This window comes from Lathyrus oleraceus, chromosome 7 (genome assembly GCF_024323335.1).
Source record: "Lathyrus oleraceus cultivar Zhongwan6 chromosome 7, CAAS_Psat_ZW6_1.0, whole genome shotgun sequence".
NCBI classification, from domain to species: domain Eukaryota; kingdom Viridiplantae; phylum Streptophyta; class Magnoliopsida; order Fabales; family Fabaceae; genus Lathyrus; species Lathyrus oleraceus.
The window spans coordinates 34,037,987-34,053,350 of NC_066585.1; the positions used below are offsets into that span (position 1 = coordinate 34,037,987).

The 15,364-nt window shown below is 34.7% G+C and overlaps 1 protein-coding gene across 1 annotated transcript in view; it reads left to right on the forward strand.

Annotated features, from left to right (window-relative positions):
* LOC127101869 (1-aminocyclopropane-1-carboxylate synthase 7) overlaps positions 1–5,902 on the forward strand; it is a 28,043-nt gene extending 22,141 nt beyond the window's left edge. Inside the window, exon 4 of the mRNA XM_051039302.1 lies at positions 5,211–5,902. Coding sequence (XP_050895259.1) covers positions 5,211–5,902 — 692 coding nt within the window. The remainder of the gene's footprint in view (positions 1–5,210) is intronic.
* The last annotated feature ends 9,462 nt before the right edge of the window (positions 5,903–15,364 follow it).

Consider the following 15,364-nt stretch of genomic DNA (forward strand, 5'->3'; position numbering starts at 1 on the left):
GTTGTGGCACAAGAGGTTGGGGCATCTTAATTTCAGAAGCTTTGGGCATTTGAATTCTAAGAAACTGGTATATGGCATTCCCAAGATTGTAAATCATGATAAGTCATGTGAGATATGCATGAAAGGCAAGCAACCTAGAATTCCATTTGCATCAGAAGTAGCCCCAAGATAAAAACATGCTTTATGAGTAGTATATTTTGACGTTTGTGGACCATTTGAAGTACATTCACTTGAAGGAAACAATTATTTTGTGTATTTTGTGGATGAGTTCACAAGAATGACATGGGTGGCACTCATCAAGTTTAAGAAAAGGTGTTTGCTGAGTTTCAGAAGTTCAAGGTGAAGGCTGGAAAACATAGTGGTTAGAAGCTGGAAGTTATCAGAAGAGATGGTGGAGGTGAGTATAATTCTACAGAGTTCATAAAGTTCTGTAAGGAGAATGAAATTGAGCATGAGGTGATTGCTCCATACACTCCTCAGCATAATGGTCTTGCTGAAATAAGAAACCAAACTTTGATTGATCTGACAAGGAGAATGCTGAAGGAGAAGAAGTTGCCTCACACCTTGTGGGGAGAAACTATTGCCACTACAATATATGTGCTCAACAGGTTTCCAACAAAGAAGTTGAAGGAAATTTTTCCTTTTGAGAAGTGTACTGGTGATAAATAAAGTGTCAGTCATTTCAGGGTATTTGGTTCAATTTGTTACAAACATGTCTCAAGTGCTACTAGAAAGAAGTTGGATGATAGAAGTAAATTAATGTTACTGATTAGGTACCATAGTAAATGTGCGTATAGGATTTATTATCCAATCACTAATAAGGTGGAATTCAACAGAGATGTTATTGTGAAAGAATCAGAAACATGGTATTGTAATGAGTCTCAATCCAACTCTGGTGCAGTGTTAACACCTGAGTTTACCTCTGAAAAGATTTCTAACTCTAAAGGAGAATCTGCCTCTGAAGGGGATTCTGCCTCTGAAGATGAGTTAGAGTATGATAGTAACTCTGAATCTAAAGAAGACTCAAAAGGTAAATCTAATGATTATTCAGATTCTGGTGGTAATCGAACCTTTGATGATCGTCATGCCTCTGAAGATGGAGCTTCTAAAGGTGGCCCAGCCTCTGAAACCAGACGACAGAGAATTTGTTAGATACCACAGAGATTAGAAGAGTTTGACATGTTGCAAGATACTGAGATAAACTCTGAAGGGTAAGTTATTCAGTGTGCCATGTTAGCCAACTCTGAAATACTGAAGAAGCTCTCAAGAAGAAAGTGTGGCTGAAGGCCATGGAAGAAGATCTTGAGGCTATAGAAAGAAGTTAGACTTGGGAGTTAACTAAGCTTCCAAAGGAGAAGAAAGATATCAGCGTTAGATGAGTTTTCAAGGTGAAGTTAAAGCCATATGGATCATTTGGTAAACACAAAGCAAGGTTAGTAGCAAGAGGATTTCTATAGAAACCTGGATTACATTACTTTAAAGTGTTTGTGCATGTATCTAGACATGAAACAATCAGATTAGTGATTACTATAGCTACAAATAGGATTTGGTGTCTGATACATCTGGATGTGAAATCTGTCTTTCTGAATGGTACATTGCAAGAAGAGGTATATGTGTCACAACCTCCTGGATTTATGAAAAAGAATCAGGAAATGATTATGTACATGTTACATAAAGCATTGTATGGACTGAAACAAGCTCCTAGAGCTTGGAATCTGAAAAAAAAAATTATTCATTTTTCAAGCTCCAAGGATTAGAAAGTGTGAGATGGAGTATGGCGTTTATGTTTAGCATACCTCTTAAGGCAATATGATTCTGGTGTGTCTCTATGTTGATGACATATTGCTGACATGAAGCTGTTCAGATGAGATAATGAAGTTCAAGAAGGTGCTGATGAATGGGTTTGAGATGATAGCTATGGAAAATATGGTATATTTTGTAGGAATGAAAATTATGTACTCTGAAAAGGATATCATTTTGCATCAGCTGAAGTATGAATTTGAACTTTTGAAGAGATTTGAGCTTACAAATTGCAAGACTGCAATCACACCTGTTGAGACGAATCACAAGCTGGATTCTGATATTAAGGGTGATGATGTAATTGCTACAACTTTTAAACAGTTGGTTGAATCATTGAGGTATCTGTGTTACACCATATCTGATATCTGTTATGCAGTTGAAATGGTGAGTAGGTTTATGAACAAACCAAAGTGGTCATATTACCAAGTTGCTGTCAGGATACTGAGGTACATTAAAGGGGCTCTGAGGTATGGAGTGTTATTCCCTTTTGGTGTTAAATATGACTCATAATTGATATGCTATTAAGATTTAGATTGGTGTGGAGACAGAGTTGACAGAAGAAGTACTTCTAGATATTTCTTCAAGTATCTGGAAAGTTCGATCTGTTGGTGCTCCAAGAAGCAACCAGTGGTTACATTGTCAACCTGTGAAGCTGAGTATATTGCAAGTGTTTTGTCTGCGTGTCAGGCTATTTGACTTATGAATTTGTTGCAGGATCTGAAGATCAATGTGAACAAGCCTCTGAAGCTGATGATTGACAACAAATAAGCCACAAGGCTTGCCAAGAATCCAGTGTTGCATGGAAGAAAAGCATATTGACACAAAGTTTCATTTTCTAAGGAATCAAGTTTTGAATGGAGTGCTAGAAGTCGTACACTATAGTACTCAGAAGCAACTTGCACATGTGCCGATTAAAGCTTTGAAGATTAAACACTTTATCCACCCGAGGGATGAAATTGATATTATAGAATTTAATTAGCTGAATATGAATTTAGGAATGATGTTAAAAGTAATTCATATTCATAAGCAATTTTCTGACTCAGTAGCAGAAGCTTCTGAGATTGCGATTTCAAAAGTAATGTTTAGCTTCTGAGTTGTAGTTGGTTTTAAGTTTTTAGAAAGGGCACTACTCAGCTAGCGTATATTAATATTTTGCCTACGTGATGTTTTTGTTTGTGTATATAAACCTATGAAGCACGGACACTCCAAAAGCGACTCTGACACTGACACAGAAACACCGTTAATAATTTTAAAAAATGAATAAATTAAACGTAATCACAAGTGTCGGTGCAGGTGTCAAACACCGACACAAACACTGACACGCATTTTTTCAAGGTGAATGCAATCAATAGGGTTTCTTTTTAAAGTTAGTTAGCTTTATTTTATCTCTCTCTCCATTTTCATTATTCATGATCTTCGTCTTCAATTTTTAGCCCCAACAACAACAAATTAACATATTTCAACAACTATAGTAACTCTTGGACTTCGACAGAGTTTACTATAACACTAACTTATAATCATAAGCTACCCACTTTAAATTAACACCATTATAATGTAGTAAGCCATATATAATAATCACACTTATAGCATCATAATTTGTATATTATAAATATGAATTAGTCCATTAATTCAACTATAACGTGGAAGAAAAATCGAGCCCGCTTAACACCAACCATATAGTTTCCTCGTGATCTAGCAATGTACAGTTGTCACATGCATGCAGTCAACATCAGATTAATATACTTCTCTAAGAATGATAATTCATTAGATAGAGGGTTGTGTAATGCACTCTCAGTCCAAGCCACCACCCTCACCATACTCACTATTACGAGAATTTTGCACTAATCATGGAAGAAGATTTATTGTTCTGCCATTTTACCAATATTACTTTTCATTTATTATTTTTTCAAATTATTATTAGTGTACGATGTGTCCCGTGTATGATAATTTAATAATATAGAGCTGGACTAAGAGTCATGAACCTTATTTTTTTTAAAAATTGTTTATATCTTTAAGGAAAGAACATAAAAGTCATTATTATAAATTAATAAAACGGGTAAATGAATAAGAATGATTTTTTTACTAGTAAATTGTAAATAAGACATTCTTAAAAATGTTTTGACCGTGAATATTTTTTTAAATAGTAAAATTTTATTGGCAATAATTTTTCAATGCTATTATTTTGATTAACTTAATATTCACCAACATATACACTCCCTCGTAATTCCGTCCAAATTCCATGGACAAACTCAAACTGATTATATAGTTGCCTATAAATGTTATTGTACGTTGAGCAGAGTCTTGGCCTCAGCAACTTACTTTCTTCATCCTAAATTTCTCTGTCTTGTCTCCAACAAACTTGTGTAAGTTCCTCTCTCTCATAACACTCTCTCACACACACAAACGCTGTCTCTTCAGAATTCAGATTCATTCTTTCTGTTTTTTGACAGACCCTTCTCTTTTTCTCTCCCCTCAATCATATTATTATTCTCAATTTTTCATTTCTTTTTGTACTATTTGCTTCCATTGACTTTTGTTGACTTTCTTTCTCTATTCAATAATAATAATATCCTTTCTTTCTCTTACTTACAGAATTCAGTTCCTAACTAAAATGGGTCTTGAAATACAACAACAATGTGTCCAGCTTTCAAATATTGCACTTTCTGATACTCATGGTGAAAACTCACCTTACTTTGCTGGATGGAAAGCCTATGATGAAAACCCTTATCATGAGTTTACCAACTCTTCTGGTGTTATACAAATGGGATTAGCAGAGAATCAAGTATGTCTATCTTAACATAATATCATTCTTTTCAACTTAATATCTATACTTCTATTCAAGTAAATCTAATTATTAATGTACTTTTTCCAGGTTTCATTTGATTTGGTAGAAAAATACTTGAAAGATCACCCTGAGGATTATAAAGGTTTTAGAGAGAATGCATTATTTCAAGACTATCATGGTCTTATATCCTTCAGAACTGCAATGGCAACCTTCATGGAACAAATAAGAGGCGGTAGAGCCATATTTGATCCACAAAGAATTGTCATTACTGCTGGTGCAACTGCTGCCAATGAGCTCTTAACCTTCATTCTTGCTAACCCCGGCGATGCTTTGCTTGTTCCTACTCCTTACTATCCTGGGTAACAATCTATACCATGCAACCAATCAATTGCTTAAACTATATAATGATGATGAATAATTTGTATACTTACCTTTTTCTTTCACTTTTGTAGGTTTGATAGAGATTTAAGGTGGAGAACTGGTGTAAACATAGTGCCAATTCACTGCAACAGTTCTAACAATTTCCAAAGTACACCACATGCTTTACAAGCTGCTTATAAAGAAGCTGAATCAATGAACATGAAAGTGAGTGGAGTACTCATAACAAACCCTTCAAACCCTTTAGGTGTAACAATTCAACGTTCCATTCTAGAAGAGATTCTGGACTTTGTGACAAAAAAGAATATCCACCTCATCTCAGACGAAATCTACTCAGGCTCAGTCTTTTCTTCCAATGAGTTCGTAAGCGTAGCTGAAATTCTCGAAGCTCGTAGTTACAAAGGTGCCGAAAGAGTTCATATTGTTTATAGTCTTTCTAAAGACCTCGGTCTACCTGGTTTCAGAGTTGGAACAGTTTATTCATACAATGATAAGGTTGTGACAACAGCAAGAAGAATGTCGAGTTTTACCTTAATATCCTCACAAACACAACAGTTTTTGGCTAATATGTTATCAGACAAGGAGTTTACAGAAAAGTACATTAAGATTAATAGAGAGAGATTGAAGAAGAGATATGAAATTATAGTTGAGGGTTTGAGAAGTGTTGGAATAGAGTGTTTGAAAGGGAATGCAGGGTTGTTTTGTTGGATGAATATGAGTGGACTGTTGAAGGAGACAAGTAAGGAAGGTGAATTAGAACTTTGGAAAGAGATATTGAATGAAGTGAGATTGAATATATCACCAGGGTGTTCTTGTCATTGTTCAGAAGCAGGTTGGTTCAGAGTGTGTTTTGCAAATATGAGTGAAGAAACTCTGGAAATTGCATTGGAGAGAATACGTAAATTCATGGCGAAAAGAACAAAGACAAAGAAAGAATAATGGCATGCTATATTTGACAATTATTTCATTAGTTTTCATATATTATTTGTATTTTTTAAAATGGTTAATTGATGATCATTTTGATAAATTCTTTGTCGGTGATATGAGGAAACTGTAAGCTGTTAAAAACAGACTCACCTGAAGTGTATGTAGTAGTTCTTGTTTGCTTGCTTTAATACTGAGCAAGTTCCTTGGAAACTCTCTTTGTTGTAACATTTTAATTAAAGTGAAATCAAGCTTCTTAATTTTATTAATTGTATGTGCCATTATTTAAGGAGTAAGTAGTCAGTTATTCTTATATCTGTGTTTTTAATGCTTACAATTCCTCTAAATTAATCAATATTTCAAAATTTTCTTATATGGGAACAAACTTATCAGGTGATAAGTTTTTTGGTTTTTTGGGATGGAATGTCTGAGTTTGAAACTTTAGGTGGATCCGACATTTCCTTGTTTGGGAGAAGGAGTTTTTTTTTCAGGAGTTGCTCAACCTTGTTACGGGTGTGGTTAGAGTTGGTCGGGACAACTCTTGGGTTTAGAAACCTAATCCAACATGGGTATTCTCGGTGAAGTCTTCATATCCTTTTTACCTTGGTTGAATTTAACATTATTTGAAAAATTACTTTTTATGACAACGATTTCACCTCAGACATAAAAAAATTGAGGTAAAATTCCTGAACACACCCTGTTTTTTTTTAAATACAACATATTCCATCGATTATTTTGAAATCTGATAGATAAACTTATGCAGTGTACATGTTTCGAATTCCAACAGCTTCAGATTAGGTTTTTATCTCATTAAAAGTGACGTTTTCTTGAATATTTTATTTTTAATCTAAAACTACGAAACTGTTCATCTCAATTTTCTTTCCAACAAAAGTGAATATGTTTCTCTGATATATATAACTTTAACTTGTAGCATTCAATTTCACTTGTCTAAACAACATAAACACAACCCTAACGAAGAGCCTTAACAAAAATGCCATAAACAACGCGAGTCATAAACACATATCATCTCCAAATCATTTTCTTTTACTTCTTCTTCAGTGATCTGGTATGTCAAACATCAATATTCATATTGTTGTTGTTGTTGTTGTTGTTGTGTTGTTTAGATCCAAAACTCTAGAAGTTTTCTCTTGTTGTTTTTGTTGTTTTAACAGATTTATATTATAGGTTTATTGATGTTGTTGTTCTTGTTGTTGAGACTCGTTATCGTTATTGAGACCCTAAATCCTAGAGGCTTAATCTTGTTGTTGTTGTTGTTGTTTTTGCTAATTAATCAGATTTATGTTATTGGTTTATTGATGTTGTTGTTCTTGTTGTTGTGACCCTAAAACCTTAGAGGTTGTTTATTGATGTTATTGTTCTTGATGTTGTTAATTGTTCTTTTGTGTTGTTGTTTAATGTAAGTTGATGTTTTTTAGTTGAGTTTATTAAATCTATATGTTGTAGTTTAGTTGTTAGTATTGCGTTTGAGTTTGGGATTGATATTGAGATTGAGATTGAGATTATGTTTTTTGTGGTTCTTTGTGCAACTCTCATCTTGTTCCGTCGAGTTGAGTTTATTATTCTAATGTCGATTTGTTTGTTTAACTAATCTCTCTTTGAACATATAACCTATTAAATTGATTTTGGAAATGATCATAAGAAAAATTATGTTGTATTAGAAATATATCTTACACTGATTAATGTTTTTCTAATATTCTGCAACTCATCATTTATCTCATACTCTTTTATGGTTAAAGTCTCTCTAATACTTCCAATTTTTGTTCAACTTTCTTTCGTATTTGTTTATTTTTCAAAGCATCAAATTTTATGCATTCAAGAATGAATTAGTAGAAAAGTAAGTGTTGAATAAATAACTTGAAACATTGAAGAGATTTTGACCATGAAAGAACGTGAGATGAGTTATTAGTTAAAGGATGCTTCAAAGTCATTAGTCAATGTGCGTTGTTCTTCAAATATAACATAATTGTTCATATAATTATTTACCTAAACCAATTTTGAGAAGTTATATGTTCAATATAAGGTTTAGTGAAATAAGAAATTCACATTAGATTTAATAAACTCAAAGTTGTGTTTACCCATCGATTTTATGAGAAACCCGGGATGAAAAAGTGGTATACCCGTCGGTGAAATGTCAAAACTGAGGGGACATGTGTTTTCTCCATTTCAAAATTCTAAAAGGGTCTCCATGGAGATCGAACCCATGACCTTTACACAATACCCGTCGATTTTTTTTTATATCCAAAGGTAAAATGTGCATTTTTCATGACGTCCTTCGTTACCTCGCTTGTGAAACCGATGTAAGACCTCTTTTTTAACAGAGGTAAAAGGCGTTTTTTATTGTAATGTAGGGAGGGTAGGTCAGACATTGTTTTGTGGAGTCTAACCAGGATGGAAGAGTTGGGTGCCTTCCAAAATTATTGTGTTATCTTCAGAATAAGTTGCTAACAAAGCAAGATCTTTTGAGGCAGAAAATCGTTTCTGGTTTATGTAATATGGGGTGTGTTGTGTATGTTAATGAGATTGAGTCCACCGAGCATCTTTTTGTCTTCTGTGAGGTAGACTTAACTATTTGGTATAGATTTCTTACGTGGTTGGGCCGTCCTAGTTCCCTTCCACAATCAATCTTAGGCGTATTCAAGTTGTTTCAGGGTCTAGGTCTCGGTAAGAACATTCTTTAGGTATGGTCTCAATTTAGCATTCGGTAGTTTGGACTATTTATAAAATGAGGAATATTGTTTTGTTTTATAGAGAAGGCTTGTCGGTTAATCATATGATGCCTATAATTATTACTTTAGTGGGGAAGTGAGTCCATTCCCACGCTCTGGGTTTTTACGGTACTTTGTTACATTGGAAGCGGGACACGCTCAATTAGCTTGCCTATTACGAGTGTGTTGATGGCCAGCTGCCCTCCTTTTATTTTGTGTAGGTGGTCGTGTTCTCACTACTACGGAGAAGTGATTTCCCCTCTCTCTGAATGTCAATTGTGCCCGAGGTTTCTAGACAGGATGAATCTTTGTTCTGGCTGGCTTGGTGTTTTTAGTGGACTTTCGCTCTTTTATTTTTGTTCTTGTTTCGTGTTGGCCTTTTAGCGTGCTTCCTGCTCTTGCACACTACTGATGCTCTCTATTCATTTGTTTCTTTTGTATTGTTATTATATGGTCCATTTGTTCCTTTTGTAACCTTTTGTATTATTATTATATGGTTCATGTTTTGCTATTAAAAAAAATTCACCAAGTTAACTTAATTTCACTCATATTTACACTATAAAATAAGAGGTTTTTTTTAGCCTTGGTCAAATGTATAAAGTTGTTGCAAAATGACTTTATCCCAAAGAAGAAAAAAAGATAAATCTAATTGCCAAAATTTGTATTCATTATAAATATATTTGCATCGACGTCATAAATTACATCGTTGCAATACATTATACGTAGCAGTATATAAGTCAACTCTTTATATTAGATTGTCACTACTACAAAATACACCTAAGTAACATGCTACTACCTCAACCATAAAGCCAACAAAAGTAAGAGCTCTTATTTAGCCGCCTGCATTTTTTTCTTCTTTTATTAAAAGACATTTCAATACCGTCCATATTAATAACTGTAGTGATAGATAAACGCATACAAGGTTCGAATCCCAGCACCACCATTTTTTCTTTTTTGTTTTGTTACAAACTAGGCGTATCACTTAAAATCTATTTTTGTATTAAAATTAAAATACCTTTCACCACTGTGTTGAATAGAAACCATTGTGAAATGAACTTACATTTAATCACGATTATTTTTATCAAACCGTAGTGAAAACTATAACTTATATTTAAGTGAAAACTATAACTTATATTTAAGTGAAAATATATTGATAGAGAATAGGGGGTACTCAATCCTACAAGCACCATTACAATTTTATAAAATCCCAATGACTTTTACACTAATCATAAAAAGTGAAACTCGCCCTATGTTTGACACCGTAAGTGATCCAAAACAAAGATATAATTTAATATTAGACACAACAATCAACTGAGGTAATAAGATTGTTGAACATGATATAGTTCCCCATCACCATAAATACAAAACGACAACCATCTCAATCAATCAGACACTCTTTTAACAAAACCATATCACTCTCTCACGCCTTATCCTTACAACTTCTACATAAAACTCTAACATATCTTCTTCGAATCTTATAGACCAAGAAAATGTGTTACACAAAACTCATTTCTTTCACTTCTTCTTCACATTTTAGGGATGTATACATTTCCCCCTTTTATGTTATGAGATGTGATATTTTTGATGATTTTTTTAGATATATTAATGTTTTCTTGAGCTATTTTTTTAATGATAAAAGTTGTAAGTTGTTGATGATTTTGTATTTGTTGAGCTATGTTGTATGTTGTGTTATAATATACCTTGTTGATGATAAAAGTTGTATGTTGTTGAGCTATGTTATATACTGTTTAAAGTATGTTGTTGTTGATCAAAGTTCTATGTTATTTAAGTTATGTTGTTCACCATAAAAGTTCAATTTTGCTTAAGGTATATTGTTGTTGATAAAAGTTCTATGTTGTTTAAGGTATGTTGTTGTTGATAAAAGTCTTATGGCATTGATGCCTTTGTTTTTGTTGAGCTATGTTGTATGTTGTTATTGATAAACGTACTATGTTGTTGATGATTTTTTTTGAGATATGTTATATGTTGTTTAAAGTATGTTGTTATTGATAAAAGTTCTCTGTCATTGATGATTTTGTTTTTGTAATCTATATTGTATGTTATTGTTGATAAAAGTTCTATGTTGTTGATGATTTTATTTTTGTTGATAATGTTATTACCCATAATTCACCCTCTCTTGTATTTGGAGTTACTTGTCCAACAATTATTGATGACTTCTCGGCAAGTGTGTCGATAGTGTCACAGTAATAAAAGATCGAATCCACAGGGACTCTGTTCGAACAAACCAACAATTGTGCAATATAAAGGGAAAAAAGTAAATTGGGGGGGGGGGGGGGGGGGGAGGGGTCATGTTTTTAGACGGAAAACAAATTATGAGTTTGAAACAGAAGTAATTAAGACAGTTAGGTTGTGTATTAGAATTCCCTTATCCTCTCTTGTTATGATGCCTTATATGAATGGTTTTATTCTTATAATCTCACAGCGAATTAACAAAACTGTTATAGCCGATCCCTCACGAAATAACTCACTAACCAATACTCAGAGCTTTATATCCCTAGTCCACCAGCGTAAGTAGGGTTAGGGGATGTACATGATGTTAATTCCTTATGCCACTACTCAGGGTCTCCTATCCATATTCAACCAGCGTAAGTAGAACAGTTGTCCAAGATCCAACACACAGGCTATAGGTCAATAATACCTATTGATCCGCTATCGCGCGCGGGTCAAAATGAGTGTTTTTCAAAAACGTAGTACAGCGACAATTTTAACTCGGATATCGTTCTCTCAAGGATTCTTGATTATTATTATTCAAAGGTAAATCTAATTAAAGGGGGGGTGTTTGATTTGGTGTTCGATTAAGAAAAAGTGATTATTAAAAGCAATTCTTGAAATAAGCTGTTATGAAAAAGTGATTATGAAATAATTCAATCTACCGATTCAGTTCCTACTATCATCGATTAATGTAATTTTAATATCCTAAGCGGATTGTCTATTCCTATTTGAATACAAACTCAACGACAAGTGCAGTGAAGTTTGTGAGATGTATGATCCTATTGTCTGAATTAAGCAAACGGGATAAGTTTTCACGGATTAAGCAACATGATTGATCAGACATAAAAACGAATTAAGCAAACGTGACATGCCTATGTTAGGATCATACAATCAACCAAATTGAATCAATATATTTTATGCAATCGAATTAAGCATACAAGAACACAAAATATCATTGAAAGGAATTAAACTAAAATTAACATTATAATAATCTCAAGTTTTGGAACCTGAATTACGACAGATCGAATAAGAGGGATTAGTTCTCCATGGAATTCGTACAAGCTTTCAAATTTTCGTGAATAGTGATACTGTCTACTGTTTTCGGCTGCTTAGGTTATAGGAAAAGTAGAATAAACCTAATTTGGTCAAAACATAACTCAGGCCCAAACTAAATAACCCAACACAAAATATAAATCTAGTCCTGAAGGCTTCAACGGATTTTTCAACCATGTTACAGTCTGAATTAGCTTCTGACTTCTTCATGAAAGTCGTGGTTTTTTCTCTTAGCTTTCCAACGACTAGTAGCACGCCTCGATCCTATACTCCTAGCTCCAGTTATGAATTTATTCGTGCAGACTGCTAATGCTGAAAATAAACTGCGAAAAACAAATAAGTGTAAAAATAAGATAAATTATAAAAACACATTAAAAGGGAAAAATAACCACACTAAAATATGGAAATGCATAAGTATAAATATAGAAGAATGTGCATCAAAATGCACTGATCAAATTCCCCCACACTTGAATTTTTGCACTCCGAGCAAAATTTAAAATAAAACAAAGAAAACACAAACACATCATTAGTTACTCATCCTAGGCTACAAGTCTTCTTCGGTTAAGTTTGCATCGATAGGTACTAATCTTGCATACTAAGGATATCATAGGAACACTAATCCACAATTGTGCAGTCATAAACCTCCTGAATGCACAAATCAACTCGAATCATGTTATTATGTTAAAGCCTAACTTACTCATCCTTCTTTTTGCTCTTTTTCATTCAGGCGCAATCACATTAAGCCTGTTATCTCCACACACCCATAGCAAGGTGACCAGTTAGTGACTCTGATCCTTTTTGCACGGGATTCTAGTACTTATGTGGCATAACCCTTTGCTTACTCAGTTGTAGTTACGGGGGATCGGACTGTAATCCGCCCTACCAAGTTCAGCACCAGAAACCGCTGAACCAACTGACAACGAGTCTTATTTTCAATTTTTTCTTAAGGTTCTACATCCGTTGGGTTAAGTAACCGGGTGAGGGTCACCAAACTTAGAAGGTGCATTCCCTTTTCTTTCTCTTTTTTTTTCTTTTTCGGAACACTCACTTATATTCATCGGCTTCCCTGCATAGAGTGTGTGTGAGATGGTGCTGACTGCTGAAATAAACTACTCAAGAGCTGTCAGAGAATGAAAATTTAAGGCTAAAACATAATAAGAATTTGAATCAATTTCCATATGCAGGAGACTTACGGTGTTAAGACGATACCGATCTTGTGAATTTTTCCCAAGTCTCCGCAAATTAATCTCAAATTAGTCAGTCTATAGCCTAAAACTTTCAAGAAGATGCATTTTTTTATTTTTTTTATGACTGAAAACAAACAAAACACTAACAAAAACAAGGAAAACAAACGAAACAAACGATTTCCCTCCCCCACACATAAAATAAGCATTGCCCTCAATGAAAAGATATTACTAATAAAGTAGAGAGAAGGAAAGAAAGACTCCCTGATCAAGTTGCAGGGTAGTTAGGTGCTTCCAAAGAAAGCTCCTCTATGCTGACATCTTCAGTCATTGAACTTTCATGGAATAGCTTCAAGCGCTGCCCATTGACTTTGTAAGTCTTGTTAGTACCTGCATTTTTTATTTCTACTGCACCATAAGGGAAAACATTAGTAATAACAAAAGCGTCAATCCATTTGGATCGAAGTTTCCCAGCCATAAGCTTAAGGCGGGAGTTAAACAGTAAAACCTGTTGGCCCACAGAAAATTCCTTCCTAGAAATCATTTTATCATGGAAGTGCTTAGTTTTCTCTTTATAAATCCTAGAGCTTTCATAAGCCTCTAGTCTAAGCTCTTTCAGCTGTTGTAATTGGAGTTTTCTTTCAATACCTGCTTGTTGCATCTCCAAATTACAACTTTTCACCGCCCAATAAGCACGGTGTTCTATCTCAACAGGAAGATGACACGCCTTACCAAAAACAATTCGATAAGGAGACATCCCAATGGGTGTCTTGAAAGTGTTCTTTGGGCCCAAAGTGCGTCTTCTAGACGACGACTCCAGTCCTTCCTGTTTGGCTGCACCATTTTCTCTAAAACCTGTTTGATCTCCCTGTTTGAGATCTCAGTTTGCCCATTAGTTTGTGGGTGATATGCAGTAGAGACTCTGTGCACGACTTCATACTTCCGGAGCAAAGCTTCCATGGTGAGGTTACAGAAATGAGTGCCTTGGTCACTTATGATAGCTCGTGGTATTCCAAACCTGCAAAAGATATTAGACCTGAAAAAATCTGCAACAACTCTAGAATCATTAGTCCTAGTGGGGATAGCTTTCACCCACTTTGAAACATAATCAACAACAAGCAAAATGTAAAGGAAACCAAATGATACAGGAAAGGGACCCATGAAGTCGATTCCCCATACATCAAATACCTCACAGAAAAGCATAGGTTGCTGAGGCATTTCACTCTTGCGAGTGATATTTGTACCTGCTATCTGGCACTCTTTACAAGTGTGGTAAGTCTCATAAGCATCCTTAAAAACAGTTGGCCAATAGAGACCTGAATCAAGGACTTTTCTTGCAGTCCTTTGCGGACCAAAGTGTCCGCCGACTTGAGATGCATGAGAAAATTTCAAAATGGATTCAATCTCATAATCGGGGACACATCTCCTAATTACCTGATCACTACCAAACTTCCAAAGATATGGATCATCCCAAACATAATATTTGGCATCACTCTTGAGTTTGTGAATCTGTGATCTAGATGCACCTGTAGGAAAAACACCAGCAACAAGAAAATTAACAATGTCAGCAAACCAAGGTGTAATCCCATGCAAAAGAAAAAGCTGTTCATCAGGAAAGTTATCCTGAATAGGAAAAAGATCTGCATCTCTCTATCCTGCTCAAGTGGTCAGCCACTAAGTTCTCAACTCCACTTTTGTCTTTAATCTCTACATTAAATTCTTGGAGCAACAACATCCACCGAATCAATCTTGGTTTTGCATCCGACTTCTTCAACAAGTACTTTAATGCTGCATGGTCAGTAAAAACAACAACCTTGGAACCTAGCAAATATGATCTGAATTTATCAAGAGCAAAAACAATAGCTAGCAGTTCTTTTTCAATGGTAGTGTAATTTGATTGTGCAGAATCTAAAGTTCTAGAAGCATAGTAAACAACATGGGAAACTTTGTCAACCCTTTGTGCAAGGACATCCCCAACAGCATAATTAGACGCATCACACATAATCTCAAAAGGGAGGGTCCAGTCCGGTGGCTGGATTATGGGAGCGGAGGTCAATGCTTTCTTCAAGAAGTCAAACGTTTGTTTGCATTTGTCATCAAAGTTGAATGTGACATCATTCTTCAACACAGTTTGACAGCGGAAGAGCTATCTTGCTGAAATCCTTGATGAAACGCCTGTAAAAACCTGCATGACCAAGAAAAGAACGAATCTCGCGAACGCAAGAAGGGTAAGGCAATGTAGAAATCACATCTATTTTAGCAGGGTCAACAGAAATTCCTTT